Raw genomic sequence first — 24,030 nt, forward strand, 5'->3', positions numbered from 1 at the left:
TTCCATATCCCCAGGTTTGCATACTTTGCATAATGCAGAATTTCCCTCTCACAACCTTCAGAAAATAAGAATGAATTGCAAAAATGTTTCGTTAACTTTTTAGTCGTTAAAAAGTTTACATATAAAAATACAAACAAACCATATTTCAAAATCTTTTTTTTTTTTTAAGACATGCAAACAAAACCTGCTTAGATCTTTAATAAACATTTCATCCACCACAACAATTTCAGCTTATTCCAAAAATAAATATAAAACCAATTCAAGCCATAATAAAATCGCCAGTGTAAGGAATACAAGTGTTCATCAGTCTGCATGTCTTTGGTCTCATGTTTGGTATAATACTAGATTGAAGCGCTGTTCCAAGCCTGCCTTATTTGTTTCCATGGTGTCCCGAGAATACAGGAAGCAATGAAGAAAAACACCAAAATGAAGCCTTTAGCCAGAGCCTGGGAATATGGCTCCCCTGGAAACAAGGAATGCGTATGTGAATAATGAATAACATACATTATATTTACATTCACATTACTGCCACAATAATTGATGTACAATTGTATGTACATCAATACAGTACTACGGCACTTAAAAATGCTTGGCTGGACCCGATCCTGTTTCCTCCAGGATCACAATGACTCTTATTGAGAGACTTGTTGCTCTTGTAGGTTAGTTATAACAAAGTTAACTCTCTAATTTCACTCGCTGTGAAATATTTTACTGTTGATTGTTCATCTACAGGTACAGTCTTGCACTTTTTGAGGTTCATGTTGTTTTAATTTGTAACTTGTACAAATGTAACTGCATGCTCTTATGGGTCTTCCCTTTGGCACTTGTTTAGTTTTTCACAATGTATGCTTCATGTTTTGGCTGCTTGCAATGTTTGGGACTACCTCGTTGTTATGATCAGTGACCTATGCTCTTTTGTTAAGCTCTCTCTTGGAAGTCGCTTTGGATAAAAGCGTCTGCTAAATGCATAGATGTAAAGGTAAATGTATGTCATCGCGTCACCTGTGTAATATCTCGTCAGCGGGAAAGCTAGTTCAGGCCAGCACACATCGTTCCTGTCACAGTCGTATTCTGTGAAGTTAATCTGAAACCTGTACAACACACAATTTTAATTTCAGACAGCAAACTTCATTCACGCACAACCCAGATGCAAACAGTAAAACAACCTCATTTATAAAATTTGGCTTCAGTAATTTGCAAAGTCACCTGGTTTGGGGCGGCCCAGTGCTAATGGGGATTGAGGTAAAGGTGATGGAGGAGGTCAGAGGGAAATTCTGCGTCACCGCTTGATTGAGACACGGGGTTGGATCTCCACCTCCACACCCCAACCTCCATGTGGACTCAGTGTAACTAAGGAAGAGCAAAAACTAAATCACACACAGCTTTACAAAACTAAAACTACGTAATTTAAGTATCAGCTTGAATTTCCGATGTTTCGCGTCGTCTTCTACCTGACTTCTATCGCTTGGATTTCCCGCTGAGGTACTCCCTCCACGAGCCCAGATACAAGGCTGCTAACATGGATGTGCAGGTGGGCTGGAACACCCGAACATGACCCGCTCGCATCCACAGCCTGGGCCGAGTTGGGTGTCAAAACTGGGGGTGAGATGGTGCAGAGGTTACATTTGACATTACATTTATTCATTTAGCGGACGCTTTTATCCAAACCAACTTCCAAGAGAGAGCTTTACAAAAGTGCATAGGTCACAGATCATAACAAGATGGCCCAAAAACATGGCGGGTAGCAAAAACATGAAGCATACATTGTGAAAAGCAAATAAGTGTCAATGGGAAGAACCATAAGAGCATGTAGTTAAACAAGTTACAATTAAACACCATGAACCTCAAAAGTGCAAGAGTACAAGGTTAAGAATGCAAGGGCCTTGGCTACCATAGACCAGCGTTTCTGCATCCTCGGGACCCCCTGCCCTGCACATTTTAGATGTTTCCCTCTTCCGACACAACTGGTTCAGATGAATGAGTTGTTGCCAGGATTGAGAAAGGCTGACATCGACAACAAAGCCTGAGCCTTCTCCATGTATGCTTCATGTTCGTACTAAAATTTGACTTCAGTCAAATTAACTTACATGTTATGTTCACCCAGTCCGCCAGGTTCCGAAAATCCGGCTTTCCTGTTCTGGCTACATGTGTTGCTGTTACCAGATTAGCCTGAAGGAAGCCAACCGTCTCTCTAATGAAGCGAGAACAAACCATGTAAGCCGTTTATGGACTTTTAATAAACAAACATTGATTCAACATCCCAGTTAGATGATTACTGACCTGAGGAGACTACACTCAGACAGGTTCTGGAGGTTTACAGCCAGCAGGCATCCTGCCGTAGAGTTCTCCCCAAACTCAGCTGGCCTCAATTCTGCAGAGTCACAGAGCCCAGCACTCACTGAAAACAAAACAGTTAAATACACATTCAGTCCATACAGGCAACATTATGTCCATTCAGCCAAAGGTCATGTTTCCTTGGCCTTCTATGCATACTGAATGTGAACCTAGCTACCTGGCTTCCACAGGTGGATTGGGGTCCTCTGCATTGCCCCTGTGTCATTTCCAAAGGTGTCCAAGATCCCTCCGATAACAGGTCGACCCACTTGATACCCTAACAAAAATAAAATACCAGTTAAACCAACATACTTCATACAAATTTGGACTATACAGTCTCATGTACGCTGCAAAAAAAATCTAAATCTTTATTTATTACAAGCCAAAAAATATATATTTTTATTGATTTTTAAATGTATTTTAATCTTAAAATGTTTTTTTTTTGTGGTGTTTTTTTCTGCGTACTAACCTGGGTTTCCAGAGTTAGTCTCTGCCATGACATCACCGTTTAAGAACACAGCCGAATACCTCGTAGTTAAATCCACTGTGAGGACAAGACAGTCCAACACATCAAAAGTGCTCATAACGACCCTTACGATGATACTGGTGTTTAGAAAAGACTGCGTGAAAACATGAAGCCTCTACCGCTGCCATTCAAAGGGACGTCCCCTACTGATCGTGTCAGAGTGATGTTGGTGAGCACGTTTCCCTGCCAGAAGAAGTTGTAATCCAAAGCCAGGGTCACATTCTCACAAACCTGACTTCCATCTAGACGGGTTCAAAGAAACATCAATAACTTAACACGCCCGGGATATAAAATATATAGAAAGGATTCCAAAGTGTACTGACCCATTCATAAATATTGAATTTGTAAGTGTTGCAGTGTCTCTGTGCCATCTGATCTCCCTACCTAGAGGTGGAGAGGTGTCTTTGATGTCAGGACTCGACACAAAACCAGTCAGGTCAACGACTGTTTCATCAGTCACCTCCACTGTCACCACACCTGCACACAAAGCACACACAAACAGCAATCAGGGGAAACATGGTGACATGGACAGAGAGAAAAGAAAACGTGAAATCTGACAGGAAGTATAAAACACCTCCTCTGCCATCTTTTAGTTTGACCTTCAGGTCAGCAGGATTTGTCTGTAAGGGGGGGAGATCTGGGCAGGAGAGGAGACGCCTAGAACATTCAGCGTGGAAGTTCTCCAAAAATGCCACGGGAGCATTTTCAACACATTGTCCAATCAGGGAGTTCTGTGTGATGACATAAACACCACGTACACAACATTGTCACAATCTTGACGTGAACGATGCACAATATTCACAGCGCTGTCATCCATGATCGTTGAAACACGCTTATAAATAGGCCAATATCCCACCTGAGGAACGGTGAAGAAGCGGTTGTTTGTGGTGAAAATGGCGTCTCCCTGGCGATACGGAGTAGAGGGAGGGGGGGTAGACGGCACGGGCGCTTGGAAAGACGGGCCAGGGCTAGGAGAGCTGGAGCAGACAGGGAGCAGACAGGGCCAGGGTTAGGAGAGCTGGAGTAGACAGAGGACAGTCAGACAGCAGCAGCACAGGGAGGGAGGACAGACAGACAGCAGCAGCACAGGGAGGGAGGACAGACAGACAGCAGCAGCACATGGAACAGAACCTCACACGTCAACACAAAGTTGTTTCACCAGCGTACACATTTTTGAGTCGGAGAAGAAAAAACACGGATCTCTAAATCCGGACGAGGAATGCTGAGAGCGTGTGTCTCACATGGTCTGTCCTTGGTAGAAGAGTCCCAGGTAAGGGTTGTTTTCAGGCGAGGAGGTGACGCAGAGGAAAGGAAACCAGTCCGGGGCGTTTTCAGCAGACTGTGCTGAGCACTGGTAATCAGGAGTCGGGGAGACTTCTCCTCCAAAGGGTCCCTGGAAACAGTGTCCCTCGAAAAGCTTCTTGGTTTTATCAGAACAGTCCTGACAGAGCAAAGCAACAAAAAAAGAACAGTTTCAAAACTTACTCTCCATGGAAGTAGACAGTTCTTTTCCTTGACCAGGGTGTCATGGAGGATGTAGATACCTTGTCACAACAGCAGCGGATATCACAAGCTCCCACAGTAAGGTCACAGGGGCAGGGGCCCAGGGGCTGGAAGACTTGGTTGGGAATCACCGTTTTATTTTCTAAGACGATATGGAAGAAGAGTCGTATTTAATACTAACAACATCCTGTGTCTTTGACCAAGGATTATGGATGCCAAGGAGAAAACTCACCAGATACAGGGCCTGCTGGCAGAAGCAGAGCATAGATCTTAACCTGGATGAGCAGGGTTGCCTGGGGTGCCCCTCCTCGACAGGCCGACACACGGAGAACCTCCAGGACGCATAGTGGTTCTAGACAACAGTTGTCACCAGTGTCATTACTGCCGCACAGATAAAAGCTTCGGTTTAAACTTAACTGCACCTGCAAGGAAGTCTGAAAGATGAAGGAGAAGGACCAGTGGAGATCAATGAACCAGTCATAACAGTAACATCTTGGTTCTTACTTAAAACTTCAGTTCCGTTGTCATTGATGGATATCAACAAGGTACTGTGAGATTACCTTGCTCACTGATTCTTGTTTGAGAACCCACTGAGATGGTTCTTCTGTGCATGATGGGGGTGGAAGTTGACCTGCCAGAAGTTAAACAGCCGGATGTTAAACTGATCACCCAAAATCAAGTAGTATCTGTCAAGTACTATCACATTTCTTGGTGAATCCAACCCCCGCCCGTACGGTACCTGTTGAGTTTGACGGAACTATTGACGTCAGTGTCAGAGTTATTCCTGACGTATTTCCAAGCAACAAAGACGACACTGATGGTCCAGATGCGATGATATATGAGGGCTGAAAAACTGTAGTATAGATACATTAGCTAGAAACCTGTCAACAAATCTGCACACCGCCATTGTCGAACAGTGCTAGGTAGCCAGTGCTTGTACATTTCATTGTGTATTGCGATTCAAGCTAATTCCTTACCAACATTGCTCGAAGCATTAGAAAGTAGAATGATCTGACATATCCACGCACAATTCCAAAAACTTTGCGCAAATGAATTTAATGTACTCTTAGCCATGTCTTAGGTTTAGGTGGTCGCCATATTGGATAAATGTTTGGGACGTCTATGGCAACCAACAAGCAGCCAACCATAAGCGGTCTAGTTCTTGTTCGCTTGCATAGAAAATAACACGTTGCCATTGTAGCCAATGCTAAACAGCGCGATCCGTGCCTCGGAATGGGAATGGACTATAAATAATATTTTCCTGCACTCATATAAAACTATTACGATTAATTAAGTTCTGTTGTGTGAGTATTTATGCTACATACAGCTTTTAAAATCGTAATTTCCAAAGGAAAATGTTGAAGAGGGATTTATTTTATACACCAGATTTGAAATCTCACATCCCTTCCTGAACACTAGATGGCAGCACCGCATTTGCTTGGGCTGTGAACAGTCCCACAGTACCATAGAATGAATTTGACAACAACGAGGAGGTATTTCTAGGCGGCGGGCAAGAGTGGGCTGGAACAGCTTTTCAAAGCATTTAGACCAGGAATTTAGTTAGAAAGTCATCATGATCCATATGGAATCTGTCGAAGATCAGATAACATCATTAACCCATGTGATAACTGGGGTTAAAGTGTCCCCAGATGTTTGCACAACCCTGAAAAGTTTCTTTAACAAACTAGATGAATGTTCGAGGTAAATCTATAAGCTTGACTCGAGTGTCTGTTAGCGGTGCCAGCCTTGAGTAAAATGTTACAAAGTTGTCACTGCCACTTGCAGGATACTTCAAGCGATAGCTACATTTTGTTGCAATGCAAGGAACAAATGACTTGTAGCTCATATTATGTCTGTGTGTTGTTATGCGTCAATCAGGACTGAAGTTAAGAGGTCTAAGGAGCGCTGCCTGGACGAAGCAGTTCAACTCCTCAGAAAGATTACCTTGGATCAGCTTGAATCCTTGGATGAGAAACACTTCCACCGTCTCATCAAGCTTCTCCTCGCTATGCAGTTACAGACGGCGAACATCTCCACTGCCTGTCGCAAGTTAGACCAGGTCAGGCAACTCTTTCTCACGTCTGTTCAGGTTAGACAAGTTAATGCGTCATCTTTAAATACGTCGTATATTCTTTACAGATGTTGGTACATTTGGCTGAGGTGAACCAATCACTGGTTTTTGGGGAAACCCGACGTTGTATACACGCCATAGTGGACTCTGATCAGGTAACTAGCTTTGCCTTTCCATCCATGATGGTAAAGCTATAATTAATAACAGCATTGTGATTTTTGTCACCTTGTTTATGTGTGTTTTTGTTGTTGACAGACATTAGCAAGTGAGGACCTTCAGAGAGGTAAGTTATGAATTTAAGGATTTTTATTGTGAGAGAGATGGTGAAAGACGTCTTAGACCAGCTGATGTTCCTCCCTGTTTCCAGCCTGCATGTTCCTGGAGGACAGCGCGGCGGGCCGCGAGGTGTGGCGAGGCGTGTGTCCGTCCCTGCTGGGGAAGGTGGCAGAGCTGTTCCCCAGCATGCTGGAGCAGGAGGCCTGGAGGAACGGACCTCTGTGCTACCTGGCTGTCAAGGTCTTGCCCAGTCCCGTTTGCCTCATATCGCGTTTGTAGCGAAGCACCGCTTCATTTACAGTGAGTCCAATATGTATTTGATCCCTTGCTGATTTTGCCGGTTTGCCCACTAATAAAGACATGATCAGTCTATAAATTTATGATAATATGTATTCAAACATGGAGAGACAAAATATCAAAAAGAAATTCCAGAAAATAACTTTAAAGAATATATTTTAATTAATTTGTATATCATTGAGGGAAATAAGTATTTGATCCCTCTGGCCAAACACACTCAATACTTAGTGGCAAAGCCTTTGTTTGCAAGCACAGCAGTGAGACGTTTTTTGTAGTTAACCACAAGTTTAGCACACACACCAGGTGGAATTTTGGCCCACTCTTCTTTGCAGATCCTCTCTAAATCATGAAGGTTGGTGGGCTGTCGCCTGGCCACTCTGACCTTCAGCTCCCTCCATAGATTTTCGATCGGATTGAGGTCCGGTGACTGGCTGGGCCATTCCATGACCTTGATGTGATGTTTCTTGAGCCAATCCTTTGTTGCCTTTGCTGTGTGCTTCGGGTCATTATCATGTTGGAAGACCCAACCACGGCCAATTTTCAGCTTCCTGGCAGAGGGGAGGAGGTTGTCCTTCAGGATTGTACGGTACATGGCTCCATCCATCTTCCCAGTGATGCGGTGAAGTGGCCCTGTACCCTTGGCGGAGAAACACCCCCAAAACATTATGCTTCCACCTCCATGCTTGACGGTGGGCACAGTGTTCTTGGGGTCATAAGCAGCATTTTTTTTCCTCCACACATGACGGGTAGAATTGAGGCCAAAAAGCTCAATTTTGGTCTCGTCCGACCACATAACTTTCTCCCAATAACTTGGTTCATCTTTCAGGTGATCATTGGCGTACTTAAGGCGCGCGTCCACATGTGCCTTTTTGAGAAGGGGTACCTTTCGGGCACTGCGGGATGTTAACCCATTGCTGCGCAAAGTGTTGCCTATTGTTTCCTTGCAAACTGTGGTCCCAGCTGCCTTCAGGTCATTTGCCAACTCCTGCCGAGTGGTTGCAGGATGATTTTTGACCGTTCTCAGAATCATTGCTACCCCACGAGGTGGAATCTTCTTAGGAGCACCGGACCGAGGTCTGTTGATGATCATGTTATGCTTTTTAAATTTTCTTACAATTGCACCAATGGTTGTTACCTTCAAATCCAACACCTTGCTAATCTTTTTGTACCCCATTCCAGCTTTGTGGAGATCAACAATCCTGACTCTGAGGTCCTGAGACAGCTCTTTGGTCTTCCCCATGGTGAACAGTTTGGAATCTGTCTGATTGTCTGATTCTGTGAACAGGTGTTTTTCACACGAGTGAGTAGTGAGAACAGGTGGCTTCAGTTCAGGTAACAAGTCGATTGGGAGTGTCTACCTGGTCTGTAAAAGCCAGAACTCCTAATGAATACTAAGGGATCAAATACTTATTTCCCTCAATGAAATACAAATCAATTAATATATATTCCTTAGGTTCATTTTCTGGATATTTTTTTTGATATTCTGTCTCTCCATGTTTGAATACATATTATCATAAATTTATAGACTGATCATGTCTTTATTAGTGGGCAAACCGGCAAAATCAGCAAGGGATCAAATACATATTGGACTCACTGTAGCAATGGGTTTAGCTTAGTGGGTAGAGCGTTTGACTACAGATCTCAAGAGGTTGCAGGTTCAAGTGCGTCCTGTGTACGTCGCTTTGGGGAAAACGAACACATTTACAACTGACCGTGATAATGCTGATTTATACCCGTTTACACAAACAGAAATGAAAATATTTGACTCCTTACTTTTCGACCTGTTCCTTCTCCAGGTGTGTTTGCAGATCTTCCAGCTGCTGCCGGGTGAGGTGGCTCCGCTGGTGTGGGGGAAGGAGAGGGGCAGCCCGGCCGTGCAGAGCATCCTCCAGTCCCTCATGGACATCATCCTGGGGAAGGTCTGTATGAGCCACAGCACAGCGAGAGCCACATCAGCCTGTTAAACTGGCCCTGATCTATCATGTCTTCATCCCATGCAAACATCCTTCTGTCCTCACTTCCAACCTATCATCCTCCTTTCGTTCCATCCTTCTTTTCTCCCATCCTCCATTCCTCCCGCTCCTTCATCCTTCCTCCCCTCCTCCGTCCTGAGCAGTGCTCCAACAGAGACACCCGTCTGCTTGCCGGGACGGCCGTGGCCATGTTGATCAACACGGCCCCGGAGGAGGGGGCCCCGGAGGAGTCTGGGGGCGGGGGTGCCGCAGCCTGGAGCCTCCTGCAGGTCTGTCTCTCAGGTACGTGACAGCAGCACACCTCATCCCCAGACTCTGCAACACGTGATCTGTCACCATGTGCACCTCCTGGTAGAGGAGGGTTTGTCACCAAGCTATCTGGAGGGTTTGGATCTGCAGTTAGACACATCCCCTCCCCTGACGCTGATCTGGCTTGCTGATTCTTCTCCCCTAGAGGTGTGGGTGCTGGCTGTAGGAGGTGTCCAGGTGCGGTGCCGTCCTCGGGGGCAGGATGGGGTGGAGCGCCTGGCCGTGAGCAGAGGCCTGCTGACCTGCTGCCGGAAGGACATCCTGGTCAGTCCTGGTCCGCCGGGGCGCCCTGGGCTGGACACCCCACAGGTACGGCTAGTGGTGCTGCTTCTCTCTCATACACCTCCCAGCCTGGACAGGAAGCTAATGAGCCTTTACAGGAAGTAGCATAACCTTTACAGGAAGCTAAGGAACTTTTACAGGAAGTTAATTAACCTCAACAGGAAATGTTGCTATTGTTTCTCATTCACACCAAACCTTTAGCCTAGCATTTGTTGTAATAGTTCAATCGGACTGTCTTTGTAGTCGTGCTTCCTCCTGGACGGCTTATTCCCCCTGGTCTCTGCCCTGTGTGAGGAGAAACTAGACTGTCATTACTACGTCTTTGAAGGTAAGCAATGTGCGTCCTTCTGTCTAGAGATGTAGCGTGCGCACATTAAAACAGACCAAGTGAGATGTTGCTGTCTGTGTGGTGGCAGTGTTGACGCTGTGGCTGAAGAGCGTGAGAGCGACTCTGGCAGAGATCTGGAGGGTCACAGCAGCCCCTCTCCTGTCCCAGGACTCGAGCCTTCAGACACGCCTCACCCAGGTGATCTGGAACAACGCTGAGAGCCCGGTGAGTAGAACGCCCTCGTCCTTGCTCCGCTCAGGTGTCACCACCTCCCTTGTCGTCCTGGTGACCTGAGCATCCCCCCCTGGCCCGTCCTCAGGTGGAGGGCGTGTCTGAGTTTGTGCGCAGTGCTTTCAGTCTGCTGTTGGAGGTGTACGAGATGGACTGCCAGCGCTTCGGAGACACACACAGGACCCTGTATGCATCTCTACTGGACAGGGTGGCCAAGCTGCCCTGGGGCACCAAGGCTAAATACCCCCCCCTCTGTGCTCTTCTGCCCTACCTGGGCACCCACATGGTGAGGGTCGACGGCGTTGTCACCACTACACCCCATGCGTGGATTCAATTTGTTGAGATTGAACATAAGAATATCTACACACATACATGTATTGTATAAAGTTTACATATGGGCATATATTAGGACCAAATAAATAAATAAAATTCTCAACCTTGCATTATTATACTACAAAAGTATATAGATATACAGATATCTATATATCAATATAAATACATATATACAACCTTGAGATGACGACACCTGCTTCCTCATTTCTGATTGGTCCAGGTGCTGGTGCAGTACTCCGACCTGCCTGACCACCTCCTCAGGTGCCTGTCCACCAATCAGCTGTCTCCGTATGCCGCCGAGCTCTACAGGTGTCTCCTCCAGCAGCAGAGGCGGGAACTGTGTGAGGTCACCGCCCCAGAGGCCCCGCCCACAGAGCTGCAGCTGGCCAATCGCTGGGCGGCTTACTGGCGTCCGTATCTACTGGAAGCCCTGATGTCTGACGTGCCTCTCGTCCAGACCAACAGCTCCACCCACCTGCTGCCCTGCACCCTCCGCACCTACCCCGCCGCCGTGGAGCCCCTGCTGGCCCACCTGAACCCAACCAGCCCCCAGGAGCTCCACGCCTGGGCCTGCGTCGTGAGTGTCCAGCGGGCCACGTCCGGAGCCTCCCCCTGGGCCCTGGAGGGGCCGTCCTCCCTGGACACCCTCCAGCTGGCGCTGGGCTCCGCGGACGACAAGGTCCGCCTGGCTGCCCTGGACCTGCTGTGCTGCTGCCCCAGGACCAGGGAGGCCCCTCGCCCGGGGGAGCTGGCCCTGCTGAAGGCCTTCATCCCCCAGAACCTCAACAGCGACTCGTCCCCGTTTCGCCAGCACCTCCAGGCCCGCATCAGGAAGCTCCTGGTCCGAGTCCGAGACAGCTGCCTCGCCCTCCTCCGGAGACGGAAGGGAGGAAGGGTCGGAGACAACGCCCACTCTGCCGACGGGGGCGGGGCTCTGGGAGAGGGAGTGGGTGAGTGAAGGAGGGAGAGAGGTAGAGGGAGAGGAAGGAATCTGAGGTGAATCCACTCAGTAATACTCCAGCATCATAGATGATCCATCTGTAACAAATAACACAGCACCTTAAAACCCTCTCGCTCTGCAGGGTTTGTGGAGTGGCTGTCCCAACTGCCCTGCTCCTACCTGGCCCCGGGTCACAGCTTCCAGAGGAAGAAGACTGTTCTGCTGCTCCTGGCCGCCGTGCTGGAGACCTGCACCGACACCTGGAGCCCAGACAGGAGGAAGGGCCAGCCCCCAGGTCAGGCAGCAAGCCTCGGGCTCGTACCCCGCCAGAGAGGGCCTCTCTGGAGCCCGTTCATCCACAATCAATCGATATTTATTCATAGTGCACTTTTAAAAACTACCATGATTGACCATAGTGCTATTCAGGAGGGGAAAAAATGATCATGTGTCTTCCCTTCTTCAGTCAACATGGCTTCTCTGATCGACTGGGCCAGGCAGAGAGGACTGTGGGATTTCTTCTCCAGGTCCAAACAGCTGGTCCTGATTGGATGCCTCGAGGATTCGACCAATGAGGTACGATGCGTGCGTCCGCAGGGCGGGTCTAATGCAGGGGGATGACTCTGTGCTCAGTGCCATGTCCTTCTCCAGATCAGGGAGCTGGCCGCCGACCTGCTGGCCAGATTCTTCCCGGGCCGTCTCCATGACGACGTGGTGGGGGTGGTGAGCAGGAGAGCGGAGACGCTGGTGTGCAGCCCGAGGGTTCCTCAGGCCCAGACAGGGGCGCTGATGATGAAGGTCCTGCTTCAGAAGTAGGCTGTGCCTCTCTCTGTCTGTCTGTCTGTCTATGTCTCTCTCTCTGTCTGTCTGTCTATGTCTCTCTCTGTCTCTCTCTCTGTCTGTCTCTTTGTCTCTGTCTCTCTCTCTGTCTCTCTCTCTGTCTCTCTCTCTGTCTCTCTCTGTCTCTCTCTCTGTCTCTCACACACACCTTTCTGATGAGACCCTGGCCCCTCCTTGCTGTTTGCAGGTGTGGAGGCCGATCCCAGGTGCCTTGGCAGGGGTGCAGCCCCAGCCCTAACCCCAGCCCTAACCCCAGCCCCAGCCCTAACCCCAGCCCTAACCCCAGCCCCGGCCCCGGAGGGCAGGGGGTCACCCAGGCCTCCAGCCTGGTCCAGTACCTGCTGAAGGAGCTGGATCTGCACTACCAGACTGCCAAGGCTGACATGATGCTTGCTGCAAAGACCAGGCCCATACATGGTGAAGCTCTCAGCCACACACACACTCACACACACACCTCCTCCTTCAGCCGTCCCCTGCGGGCCTGTCCCCTCCACCTGAGCCCAGCCCTGCTCCATGTCCTGCAGGTGTGCTGAGCGCCCTGGAGAAGTGTCTGCTGGAGGCCCCTGGGAGCCTGGGCGAGGGCCTGGACCGCCGGGCCGCCGTGGAGCTCCTGGGGCTCCTGGAGGACATCACACAGCTGCTGCTGGGCGTGCTGTATGGAGAGCAGCGTGCCACTGCTGCACACACAGGTACAGGTAGTCATTTAGCAGACGCTCTTATCCAGAGAGACTTTCATTAAGTACCGAGGCAAGTAGGGTGAAGTGCCTCGCCCAAGGACACGACGCCATTTGGCACGGCCGGGAATCGAACCGGCAACCTTCTGATTACTAGCCCGACTCCCTCACCACTCAGCCACCTGACAAAACACCTGCCTGGAGAACCAAGGGTTCTAGGATGTGAATGATATGACGCGGATAACAGCTGATCTAAACCCTGGTCCTCAGGGCCCACTGGTCCTGCATGTTCTAGATGTTTCTCTGTAACCATCTTGTTTGACCCTTGTCCCTCTCTCCTGGTCAGACGTGCCTCCGTCCTTCAGTGACATGGGCAGGGCCATCGGCTCCCTGGTGACCCAGGGGGCGGGGGAGGGGGAGGAGTGTGTCCTGCTGTCTGAGGAACACAGCCTGGTCCTCACATGCTGCTGGGTGTCCCTCAAGGTAGGGCGCACCACCCCTCTTCCTCTCTCCCCATCTCCCTCTCTGCCTCTCTACTCTGTCATACAAGATGTTTCTGGAGATGGAGTTATGAAGCCTGTACCGGTGTACTAGTGTGCTCTGTAAACATAGGAATGAAACTAATAGATGACATGATTGAACTGAACTGTTTAGTGTTTCTCCTTTTCAGGGAATTGGAATCTTCCTGGGTTCCCTGGTGGAGAGACTCCTGACTGGGTCTAGAGAGACGGCCTGTTTCTTAACGCTGGAGGACATGTGGAGGGCCTCCAAAGTCTTCCAGGACATTCTCCTCAAATGCCGCCACTGGGTGAGAAAGCTGCGTGTCGGAACCCTCCGGAACTCGGAACCCTCCGGAACTCGGAACCCTCCGGAACTCGGAACTGAACACAAGTCCTCGTGGAGCCTCGGCAGTAACGCAGGTGTTTGTGTCCACCAGGGGGCGGTGGAGGGCTGCTGTGTGGGTTTCACCAGGTTCTGTGCCTCCCTGCTGGGCTGCTGGGACCCGGAGCTGAGGGCCATCCCAGCACACATGCTGCAGCAGGTACGCCAGCCACGCCCCCCAGGCCAGCCACGCCCCCCAGGCCAGCCACGCCCCCCAGGCCAGCCACGCCCCCAGCCTATCCTGTGTTCTACATGTTTTCTCTGCTCCAACTTAGCGAAGCTTGTTCCCCCTGTGTGCATGTCCTTACTAACACTCTGTAGAGAACATGGCTGTAGGTGTGGGGTCTAAGGGGCTGTGTGTGTGTGTGTGTGTGTCTGTGTGTGTGTCTCCAGGGGCTCCAGGTGGTCCAGTCTCCCAGAGGTACGTCGGTGACGCGGCGTGCGGCCGGCCTGCCCATGCTCATCCTGTGTGTGGTGTCTGCTGAGGAGGCCTGCATGGCCCGGCCCCTCCTGGCCCACAGCGTGAACACCCTGCTGGGCACAGCCAGCGCCGCGCTGCCCCAGGACTGGGACCCCACCCTGGACCTGCCCCAGGTACAGCACACCTGCACGCACCGGTTCACACGGAAACGCTAACGCCACAGGTGAAGGCGTTAACGTTGTCACACATGTCCTCCTCCCCCTCTTCCCTCCCTCCCTCCTCCAGGTGTCTGCGGTCCACACCCTGCAGGCCCTGGTTCGTAGCTCAGGTCTGGGCGTGGCCGTGCTGCAGTTTGCCTCCTCCGTGGCCATCTTGTCCCTAACGCTCCTCAGCTCCCCCTGCTGGGCCATGAGGAATGCCGCGCTGCAGCTCTACAGTAAGAGAGAGCGCTGCTTAGCCTAGCCTAGCCTAGCCTAGCCTAGCGTTCTGCAACACTTCCACAGCACTTTTTACTGTGATCTTCCCTCCAGGTTCCCTGTGCTCTCGTATGCTGGGCCAGCGCTCTGGGGGGGAGCAGGGTAGCTCCCAGCATAGCATGTCCCCCCAGGCCTTCTTCACCCACTACCCTGCCCTGAAGCCCTTTCTCCTGGGGGAGCTGAAGGGGGCAGCGGGGGACCTCCAGGGCCCCTCTGGGGAGGCCCGGCTGCGCTTGCACCCCTCCCTCTACCCTGTCCTCACCCTCCTGGCTAAACTCCAGCCTGGGGTCCCAGACCACACAGGGTGAGCGCTGTTTTCCTCTCGTTATAGAACTCCCTCGAGGGTTGGCATTTAGCTAATGTGCAAAGCCGTTGGAGAGTGAAACGCACATGAATTAAGGACTAACCGCGTTGACATGGTAGCCGTGACGACATCGTGTGCTTCGTTGTGTTCCCGCCTCAGAGCGCTGGCGGCCTTCCAGCCTCCCCTCCTCCAGCTGGCCTCCAGCCCCATCTACAGCGTGCGTGTCATGGCCGCCGACGCCCTGGTCGCCATGACGCCGCCCTCGGAGTACCTGAGCACCCTGCTGAAGCTGACGGCGGCGCTGCCGGCGTCCCGGGACGTCTGCTGCCACAACCACCTCCACGGAGCGCTGCTCCAGACCAGGGCCCTGCTGGAGAGGGCCGTCCCCACACACAGGTCAGACCGCAGCCACGTTTATATTCAGAGAGACCCACTGAGCGTGTGCAGAAGGCTCGGCAGAAGAGCAGGGATCAGAGGGTTGTGTGGTTCTGTGGGTCAAGAAGCCATCTGTGTTTTACACTGTCTGATTGGACGTCACTTTGGATCAAATTGTATGTGTGTGGGTGTTGTGTGTGTGTGTTGTGTGTGTGTGTGTTGTGTGTGTTGTGTGTGTGTGTGTTGTGTGTGTGTGTGTGTGTGTGGACCTCAGCGTGCCGCTGTGTGAGGTGGTGAGGTGTGTGGAGTCCAGGGTCTGGCTGGTGACAGGAGCCCAGCGCTGCCCCCTGGTGGCGGGGGTGTTCCTGGGCGTGGCGGGGCTGCTGAAGGGGCTCCTGACTGGGGGCCGGGCCCCGCTGTGTGAGGCTCTCCTTGAGGAGTTACGGGCGCCTCGACACAGGCTGCAGGTACGCACACACACACACACACACACAGACTCACACACCCTGACACCCCAAGTCAGGTTCCAGGTACTGTAAAACACTCACACCAAAAAACACACACTCACTGAAAGAGCTTTCCCCGTATGATGTTAGGATGTGGTGAAGGTTGGTGACAGTTGGTGACACATCTGTCCCCCTCACAGGTCGGCACATCCTCCTTCCACCAGAGTGCCATCAACTTCCTGTGTGTGATCGACACCAGCTGGGCGTGTCAGGTCTGGGAAGCATTCCCCACCTACAGCCCTGATCTCAAGCTCTCATTGGTCAGTTGGGTGGCCGAGGGGCGGAGTTGGAGAGGGACCAGCACACAGCAGATGATGGCGAAAACACTGCAGGTGGGACGACCTCCTCTAGACGTCAAAGGTGACCCCCTTTGGGAGAGTGACCCCTCTCAGACACCTGACCCCACCAGCTCCACCCTGCGTCAGAGCACAAACACAATAGCAGGAAATCAAGGCGGCAAATGTACGTCTGACTTTATTTCCACGCGAGGGCGAAATCAGGCGAGAGATCTTTATTTGCCGCGCTACAACGACAGGGTGTTGTGTCGGCTATTATATTCCGTCGTCAGGGAGACGGGAGCGCGGCCAGGCAGGTTGAGGATATCCGTGTGCTATTCCCCAGGCCTGAACACCTCCCTCTAATCTCCCTCTGAGCCAGAGGGGTTGGTCTCATGATCGGCCCCTCAGTCTTCCTATGTTTCCTGTAGAATACGTCTGATAAGATCTCTCACTTTCCCCTCACACCCAGCCTGGAACGAGCCATTGTTTCCCTCTGCTCTCCATCACCATCAGAGCGATTAGTCTGCTTCAGGCTGCGGCCCTGTGTTACAGCCTGAGAGCCTGATGGATGTGGTGTGTTTGCAGGCCAGCCTGCAGGAGGCGCTGTCGAGCCAGAGCACGGAGTACAGCAGGACCTATCTGACCGCCCTGGTGGCCGTGATGACGCCCGAAGGAGACCCTCCGCTGCCCCAGGAGCCCCCTGCATCTGCCCCCCTGGAGGAAGCCTCCCTGCTGGGGTGTGTGGAGCTGCTGCTGGGGCTCCTGGAGGAACGCAGGGGAGGACCGGAGTTCCTGTCCCAGGCCCTGACCGCAGCCAGCCTGCTCCTCTCCCAAAGGTCAGCCCCCCCCCCGTCTCCACGTTTCCCCTCACATCCACTGCTACCGTGTCCCAGAAACAAACTTGTTTCTTCTTCCTGTCCTGTTCCCTCAGCCTCCGGTCCAGCCTCTTCCCCCGCTGGTGTGGCGTGCTGGAGGAGCTCCGGGCCCCCGAGGCCCCTGAGGCTATGCGGGCGGCCTGTGCCCTGGCCCTGTGCCTGGCCGGGGGCCCCTTGCTGAGCCCCTCCCTGAGGGACCGCGCCCCCCTCCCCAGCATCAGCACCAGGTAGAGGCCCAGACACGTCAGCACAGATCATTAGATATACGTAGATCATTAGCTGTTTGTAATTTGGATGAAAGCATTTGCTAAGTGAATAAGTCAATAAGAAGCGTGGTCTGTGCAGGGTGATAAACACGGGTCTCCACCTGCTGCTGGACCAGAGCCTGCAGGTGAGGACCAGAGCGGCCGGCTTCGCCTCGCTGCTGTCCCACGCCTCCAGAGGGGCAGGCGGCCAGGTGTACCTGCTGCAGGTGAACCGGGCCCTGCCCCTGCTGCTGGACCTGCTGCTGGAGAAGGGCTGGGACTGCCCCCACACCCTGGAGGCCCTGCTGGGGCACCTGCCGGGGGCCGACCTCCGCTCCGTCCTGGGGGAGGCAGGGGGGACCGGGTGAGGTGGTGTTCACACACGTACAGGAGAGATGACAGGGGTCAGGGCCCAGGGGTCAGGGGTCACTTCATACACGGCTGACAAACACAATCAACACAGCCTGTTCAAACATGTAGATTGTGCATGTTGTAGATTCTAGAACATGCAGGACAGGGTGTCCTGAGGACCAGGGTGGAGAGAGGCTCCTTCAGGAGGTGGTGTTGAGATGGTTTTGTATTAAGATGTTTGTGTTCAGGGTTGTGTGTTAAGTGTTGTGTGTGTGTGTGTGTGTGTGTGTTCCTCAGGAGTGCCAGTCTGTACGAGCAGGACGATGCCAACGTGTTTGCCGAGCCCTCGGTGATGTCAGCGAGCCTGCTGCCGTACCTGTGCCAGCTCTCACACAAATACCCACAATCCTCTGCTCTGGCGCGCCGCCTGAACGCCTGGGCGGAAGAGAACGTCACTGTGGTGCTTTCCGGCCTCGCCGTGTGCAGAGACCTCCACACAGGTAACACACACACACACAGGTAACACACACACACACAGGTAACACACACACACACGGGTAACACACACACACACAGGTAACACACACACACACACAGGTAACACACCTTCCATGGGCTGTCTGACCTCACCGGTTGTGTATCTGGTGTCTCAAACTGGTCTCTCTCCTCCAGGTGAGACTCTGGACGCTGCGTGGTTCTCTCTCCTCACCGACCCCCGTTTCCATGGCACCTTCTGCGGCCTGTTTGTGCGGGCGATCTTCCTCTTCCATCTCCTGGAGGTATCGCACGACCTACGACCCCTCTGTGACCCCTCGTCTCTACGCAACGACATCCAGAACGTCCACGCTGCCCTGAGTGAGAGAGGGGTGCAGCTCCCCACTGCCCTCACTGCCTGCGCCCCCAGACCCCCCGCGCTGGGCCCCGCACAGCCCCCCTCCGCACAGCCCCCCTCCCCACGGCCCCCCTCCCCACGGCCCCCCCAGCCAGCAGCAGCCCTGCTGCGCCCACGCTACCTGGGAGCAGACTGCTGACACTGCATCCTGTTCTGGTGCTCTTGGCAAACGAACACATGATCACATTACCATCACTGTTGAGAGGGTTGCTGGGTATCAACCAGAATGTGTGTCTGTGTGTGTGAGTGTCTGGGGGTGGGGGGAGGGGAGGGGTTGTAAGACAGGACATGTCGTGTAGCCTACTAAGCACTTCCCTTCTCTCACTAAAGCCATCAGCACATTGTCGGGAAGAACCCTCTGTGTTGATGATGTGCTCATGCTATGCATGTATGTCTCTAAATATGGGTAACAAGGACATAAGAATGAGTTGATATTTGTCAAGATGGAGGATTGAGTGCAGACAGTCTCCTCTCTGTGGAGGCCCAGTGCAGGCTGCTTCCAGCTGCTGCCATCTCTCCTGTCGTACCTTCAGCAGCCACAGAGGGGCGCTCTCCTTCACTCACAGAAGCCCTAGGCCTGTCCTGGCCTGCTCATCTGTTGGGGTGGAGACGGTGATGTAATTGTGTGGTGGGGGGGGGGGGGGGGGAGTGTCGGAGGGGGACCCAGATGCTTTCATGCCCCATTAGAGGCCTTCTGCCTGGATAAGTGTCCATTTTCAGGCTGGGACCACAGATGAAGATGATGGACTGCCTGGAGGAGTTTGTGGAGGGGGGGGTCGGTCGGTTGGTTGCCGTGCAACGGGCCGCACGGGATGCATCGTCAGAACATTGGCCCCACGGTTCAAGAGAAAGAGCCTTAACCAGCGTCTGGCAAATGTTTGATATGAAGGGAACAGATAGAAGAGCTGGATCTCTTCAGAAGTGTTTGGAGAGGGGCAGGATGACCTTCCCCTGGTGTGCCGCAGAAGGTCAGTTCATCAAAGACAAAGTGTTCTTCTTCTCTGGTATGAATAAACACGTGATAAAACGTCTGGCCGATTAAAGATGTGCCGTCTGCTCTGGACGACGGTTTGACTGAGTTGCTTGTTGTTGGAAAGACGGTTTAGATGACCTCAGAGTTAATGTGGGGGTCTGTAGACAAGGAGGGTTTTGATTGGTGTAAGACAACAAGGGTTCGTGTTGTCTGACCGCACTGGGGACTCTCCTGTTTCCTGTCACCAGCTCATTGTCTTTCCACTTTGTGACATCACTTCCACATTATTCAATGTTGTTGTTCTTAAATATAATTATGTTTGTAGACACTGGGCCTGTTTTGACTTACTATGTATTGAATAACATTTACATGATTTATATAATGAAACATATCTCTATTTTTACTTTTTTAATTGCTGGTGCTTCTCTATTCATAAATCGGCTTCAGGCATTTTATGCAACGCCTTGTGATGTAAGATTTGTATAAATGATTCATTAATAGGCTTACATGTCCCCGAAGACATCTTAGAGATTGGCACAAAACATGGGCAGAGAGGGTGTCTGGATTTAGACATGCCCTGAACTACAGCCAGCATCTGTAAAACCTTTCTCTCAGAAGAGAATCGTGCACAAACAAAACCAGTCCAGCAACCATGTTCCGCCATATGCAATTATATTGGAAGGTGTGCTTTGGAAACCCAAGTAAACATTGTACAGATACAATAATATCATCAAAAATAACCAGTGATTTCTTCTTTTGAAAAGAGTTGATTACTGACCTAAAAACCTAAACTAAAAGTGTTTCATCACTCCTATGATTTCTGTGTTCTTCATTTGCCTCTTAAGACATGCCATAAAGGTTTTTTTCCCCAGTGGAAACTTGGTAGATCATTGAGAGGGAAAGCTAGCCAGCAAGGGAGCTGTTTCCTGAACTGTGGCCTGGTTTCCTGTCCGTCTGGAAGCCGACCATCTGGCCTGATGGGAGCGTTTCTTTCTCATTCCCCGAGCGTCCTCGGTTACCTGGAGACAACCGACAGACTTTTAGTGATTCTGTGTCCAGCGAAGGGAATGATTATCCACTGGGAAGAAGGCCGAGCTAGCAGCTAGCTGTTTACTCTATCAGGGCACGTCAAGATAGGACCTAGCTGTTTACTCCATTAGGGAACAAAAGATGCTGCGTTTCCCCACTGGTGTTTCAGCTGTTCAACTGGTGTGTAAGGAAAATGTTCCGACTGAAAGTGTGCGCTGAATGAATACATCGTCAGTGGTTAGGAAAACTGAGGTATAGATACATAAAAACTTCAGCGGTTTGTCACATATTATTGTCTGACTGTTATGGCAGCAGATTGTTATGTTTGAAGAATAGAGATAATTGGTGTGTGCTGCCTTGTACTTGTTGAACTTGCGTCACAAAGAAACAGGGAGCGCCATGTGACACATGGCACAAAGCACCTGAGCGTTCAGAACAGGACAGAGAGTGCGAGAGGGAGCGGGAAGAGGGTGTTTGTGTCAGGAATTTTCTGATAGCAGGGCGTTTGTTTGAAAAGTGTAGAGTTCACACCGAGTCATGCACCGCCCCGTGGGCCTGTGGCCCTCTGGGGTTGGCAGACAATGCCAGGGGCCTCTCCCTCTGTAAGCAGCCAGCTGTGTGGGCCCACAGAGGGGCTTGTGATTACCCGCTGCCCTGGTCCCTCAGAGGCCTGCTCCGTCAGGGATGTCAACATGGGTCCATGACCAAGACCCTGGGTGGATTTAGAAACGGTTGATGTGAGATGTTGATGAATATGAGAAGACAAGGATGGGTGCATTTGTTGTCCGTAACACACACCTGTGTCAAAATATTTTGGGGGGTAATTATTTTGGCATATAAATAGGCTGTTAACGAGTCAGATAACAGGTTAGTGTTTGAACAGTGGTGCAAGGTTCAGTACTTGCCCTGCATTCTCTAATTTTAGCCTGTTGTTTTGAAAGGGAATGAAATGGGGCAGTGTGGCAATTATTTTCGAGTGACTTGTTCCGTGTTGGCCAGTTAATTCTGGAACAAACGCACCATTCCAGAATGTGTTTCAGTGTCAGTCTTTTCATCTTTTTCTTTTAATTTCATCATTGCTTTGTGGTCTGTGTTGGCATCAGTAATGCTGTTTGAGGCTAGAGATCTTCATCAATACAGACGGACAGCAAAATATCTTTTGTAGATTACAACAGAAAAGTGGGTGGTATTTAAACCCCCAAAATATGGCACAACATCTATATAGACGCGGCTCTACTCGCGTTCAGTCAGTAGTGAGGTGAGCGTGTTCTAGGACCTTGAAGACGGCGGCGGCTCCGCTACTGCAGAGGGAGTTCCTTTTCAGAGAGAGGCTGTTTACGAAGAAAACTGGAATCGTTCCTCTCTTCGACAATAACAACGACTCGACTTCAGCGAGGGGAGCAGTTTGACTGAACTATTCAGCATAGGCTCTTCTGTTTTTCGAAAAAAATATTCTATTTTTTTGAAGTATTTTTTGAAAAAAATCGTTCGTGCACTATGTTTCCATTTGTTTCTTCACCCCGAAAACTTGGCAAGATGCTTTTTTCATTGCACTTTGTTTTGCTGAGCGTTGCAGTGGTGGTCGACAGCACAATTAAAGGTAATAAGATAGGCTACTGTGCATTAGCCTACTTTTTTTTTTACTTTTTCAAATCATATTTGTATTCGATTGGTCTAATGTTTGTTCGATTGGTCTAATGTGAAAAAACAAAACGTTGATGTAGTTTGTGTTTCATCTCTATTGAATGAAATAACTGGATATAACTGGATCTAACTGACATGTTTTTGTTAAACTCCCAATACATCCTAAATATATATAATTTTAAGCAACGTGCAGTCGACGTTTATCAATAAACCGCATCAGATCTGAATAAATAAGAAGTTTACTTAAAAAAAAAAAAAAAAAAAAAGAATGTTCATCAACTGTAGTTATATAAAACTAAATTTGGACTCTTCGTTTATATATGTAGTAGTATAATTTGCGGTTATATTTGTATTTTCCATCGTGTGTTTTTCATTTCCCCGGGCCTGCTTTTCCTCTCCAGACTGCATCACCGCCAGCGGCGAGGACTACAGAGGCCAAATAAACAGCGCTTCCACGGGACAAACCTGTCTGAACTGGACCAACACAACCAGAGACTATGATGTTACAAGCCGTTCTGACTATGAAAATGGTAAACACATTGACACGGCTTTGAATTTGGATGAAGTCTTATTTGTCAAACAATATTTGACTTAGTTATCTTTATATCTGTTCAGTTCGATCAAGTTGACGATTTTTCTACAAAATCCATATAATCTCGCTGTTAGCGTTAGGGACTCGAGTCATGTCAAGTTTTCATCACCGTGAACCAGTCTGTTGGGTTAAACTTGTTTGTTTTACACGTGCAACAAATAGTCAAGTAGTCAAGGCCATCATGAAAAAGAAGCTTTGAAAATACCAGACATGGTTTGAATGTGGTATTTTAATCCAATATAGCATTTGATAGAATCCACCTACATTCTACAAATGTCCTTTGTGGGCATTGCTTCTTATCAATTCTACCGTGATAAAGCAGTGTAAAAGATGAATGAATCTGGTCCTATGTATCCAGACCCCAGGACAAACCAGACAGCCTTCCTCCGTGACAGAACAGCCTCAGTCACAGACATTAATGTGTGTTTTTTGTTGTTGTCTGTCTCTGCAGGTGTTGGAGACCATAACTACTGCCGTAACCCTGACGCTTCCAGCCAGCCCTGGTGCTATGTGTCCGGTCCGGACGCTCACATCCACAGACTCTCCTGTGCCCTCCAACCCTGCCAAGGTACAACTTAGCTTTCTCCTTCCCAGTCGCACACCACAAACACAGACACGAACACAGACACGAACACAGACACGAACACAGACACGAACACAGACACGAACACAGACACAAACACAAACACAGACACAGACACAGACACAAACACAGACACAGACACAGACACAGACACAGACACAGACACAAACACAGACACAGACACAAACACAGACACAAACACAGACACAAACACAGACACAAACACAAACACAGACACACTGGAGAGACTCGAGGGGAGCGCAGGGCAGGCGAAGATGCTACTGTCAGAAATGTACTTAATTGGACATAAAATGTCTTCTTCCTGGGAGGGGATCCCAGGACGGACTTTACAAACAGTCGGTTGCTTCCTGGTGTTGGCTTTGCCCCAGGAGCTGCAAGCTCACTGCTGGGATTTGATCAATCTCAGGGCTTGGAGGCGACAAGTCCTGTAAATATTTGAAAAAGACGTTTCTCTCTGTGTAAATGTTGTTGCTCACGTTGACGAGAGAGTCCGGGGAGGTGGTATGAAGGGAATGTCCTCTCAGACTAAGACGCCCTCTTGTCTTTCTCCTATAAATTCGGTCTCAACTAGTCTGACTTTTTGGATGGATCTGAAGAATGCGTTCCCAGCACAGATAGTCACATGGGAGTTTACAGTTGTGCGTTATCCAAGACTATTTTCCGTCATAA

The 24,030-nt window shown here is 50.3% G+C and overlaps 3 protein-coding genes across 4 annotated transcripts in view; 2 read left to right on the forward strand and 1 right to left on the reverse strand.

Annotated features, from left to right (window-relative positions):
- Positions 1 to 139: 139 nt before the first annotated feature.
- Positions 140 to 5,499, reverse strand: tctn2 (tectonic family member 2). Its single transcript, XM_084695050.1, has 18 exons — positions 5,341 to 5,499; positions 5,103 to 5,216; positions 4,924 to 4,994; positions 4,596 to 4,797; positions 4,405 to 4,505; positions 4,102 to 4,301; positions 3,717 to 3,837; positions 3,435 to 3,591; positions 3,245 to 3,337; positions 2,980 to 3,102; positions 2,804 to 2,878; positions 2,513 to 2,611; positions 2,281 to 2,398; positions 2,088 to 2,191; positions 1,452 to 1,596; positions 1,207 to 1,350; positions 1,003 to 1,091; positions 140 to 463 (listed from the first exon to the last, which is right to left on the reverse strand). The coding sequence occupies exons 1-18, from the start codon at positions 5,435 to 5,437 to the stop codon at positions 342 to 344; spliced, it is 2,175 nt and encodes a 724-aa protein (XP_084551176.1). The 5' UTR covers positions 5,438 to 5,499; the 3' UTR covers positions 140 to 341.
- Positions 5,500 to 5,841: 342 nt separating this feature from the next.
- On the forward strand, positions 5,842 to 19,147 carry LOC146220063 (tRNA (32-2'-O)-methyltransferase regulator THADA). 2 transcript variants are annotated; one of them, XM_084694851.1, is made up of 31 exons: positions 5,842 to 6,064; positions 6,242 to 6,422; positions 6,503 to 6,589; positions 6,690 to 6,717; positions 6,802 to 6,950; positions 8,804 to 8,926; positions 9,124 to 9,262; positions 9,435 to 9,598; positions 9,815 to 9,899; positions 9,988 to 10,124; positions 10,219 to 10,416; positions 10,684 to 11,413; positions 11,546 to 11,698; positions 11,867 to 11,976; positions 12,052 to 12,212; positions 12,428 to 12,657; positions 12,765 to 12,929; positions 13,261 to 13,397; positions 13,585 to 13,722; positions 13,852 to 13,956; positions 14,190 to 14,390; positions 14,503 to 14,653; positions 14,748 to 14,997; positions 15,157 to 15,393; positions 15,647 to 15,839; positions 16,019 to 16,210; positions 16,742 to 16,992; positions 17,088 to 17,258; positions 17,377 to 17,640; positions 17,925 to 18,127; positions 18,300 to 19,147. In XM_084694851.1, exons 1-31 carry the CDS (start codon positions 5,937 to 5,939, stop codon positions 18,656 to 18,658), a joined length of 5,820 nt encoding a protein of 1,939 aa, XP_084550977.1. In that variant the 5' UTR covers positions 5,842 to 5,936; the 3' UTR covers positions 18,659 to 19,147. The 2 variants fall into 2 exon arrangements, 1 of the variants encoding a protein (XP_084550977.1); XR_014751032.1 differs by lacking the exons at positions 17,925 to 18,127; positions 18,300 to 19,147 and having other exon boundaries at positions 16,019 to 16,238; positions 17,377 to 17,510.
- Positions 19,148 to 21,159: 2,012 nt separating this feature from the next.
- pik3ip1 (phosphoinositide-3-kinase interacting protein 1) overlaps positions 21,160 to 24,030 on the forward strand; it is a 7,557-nt gene continuing 4,686 nt past the window's right edge. Inside the window, exons 1-3 of the mRNA XM_084694854.1 lie at positions 21,160 to 22,121; positions 22,567 to 22,695; positions 23,209 to 23,325. Coding sequence (XP_084550980.1) covers positions 22,019 to 22,121; positions 22,567 to 22,695; positions 23,209 to 23,325 — 349 coding nt within the window. The 5' untranslated portion in view covers positions 21,160 to 22,018. The remainder of the gene's footprint in view (positions 22,122 to 22,566; positions 22,696 to 23,208; positions 23,326 to 24,030) is intronic.

This window comes from Hypomesus nipponensis, chromosome 28 (assembly GCF_054491055.1).
Source record: "Hypomesus nipponensis isolate SF chromosome 28, ASM5449105v1, whole genome shotgun sequence".
NCBI lineage: Eukaryota > Metazoa > Chordata > Actinopteri > Osmeriformes > Osmeridae > Hypomesus > Hypomesus nipponensis.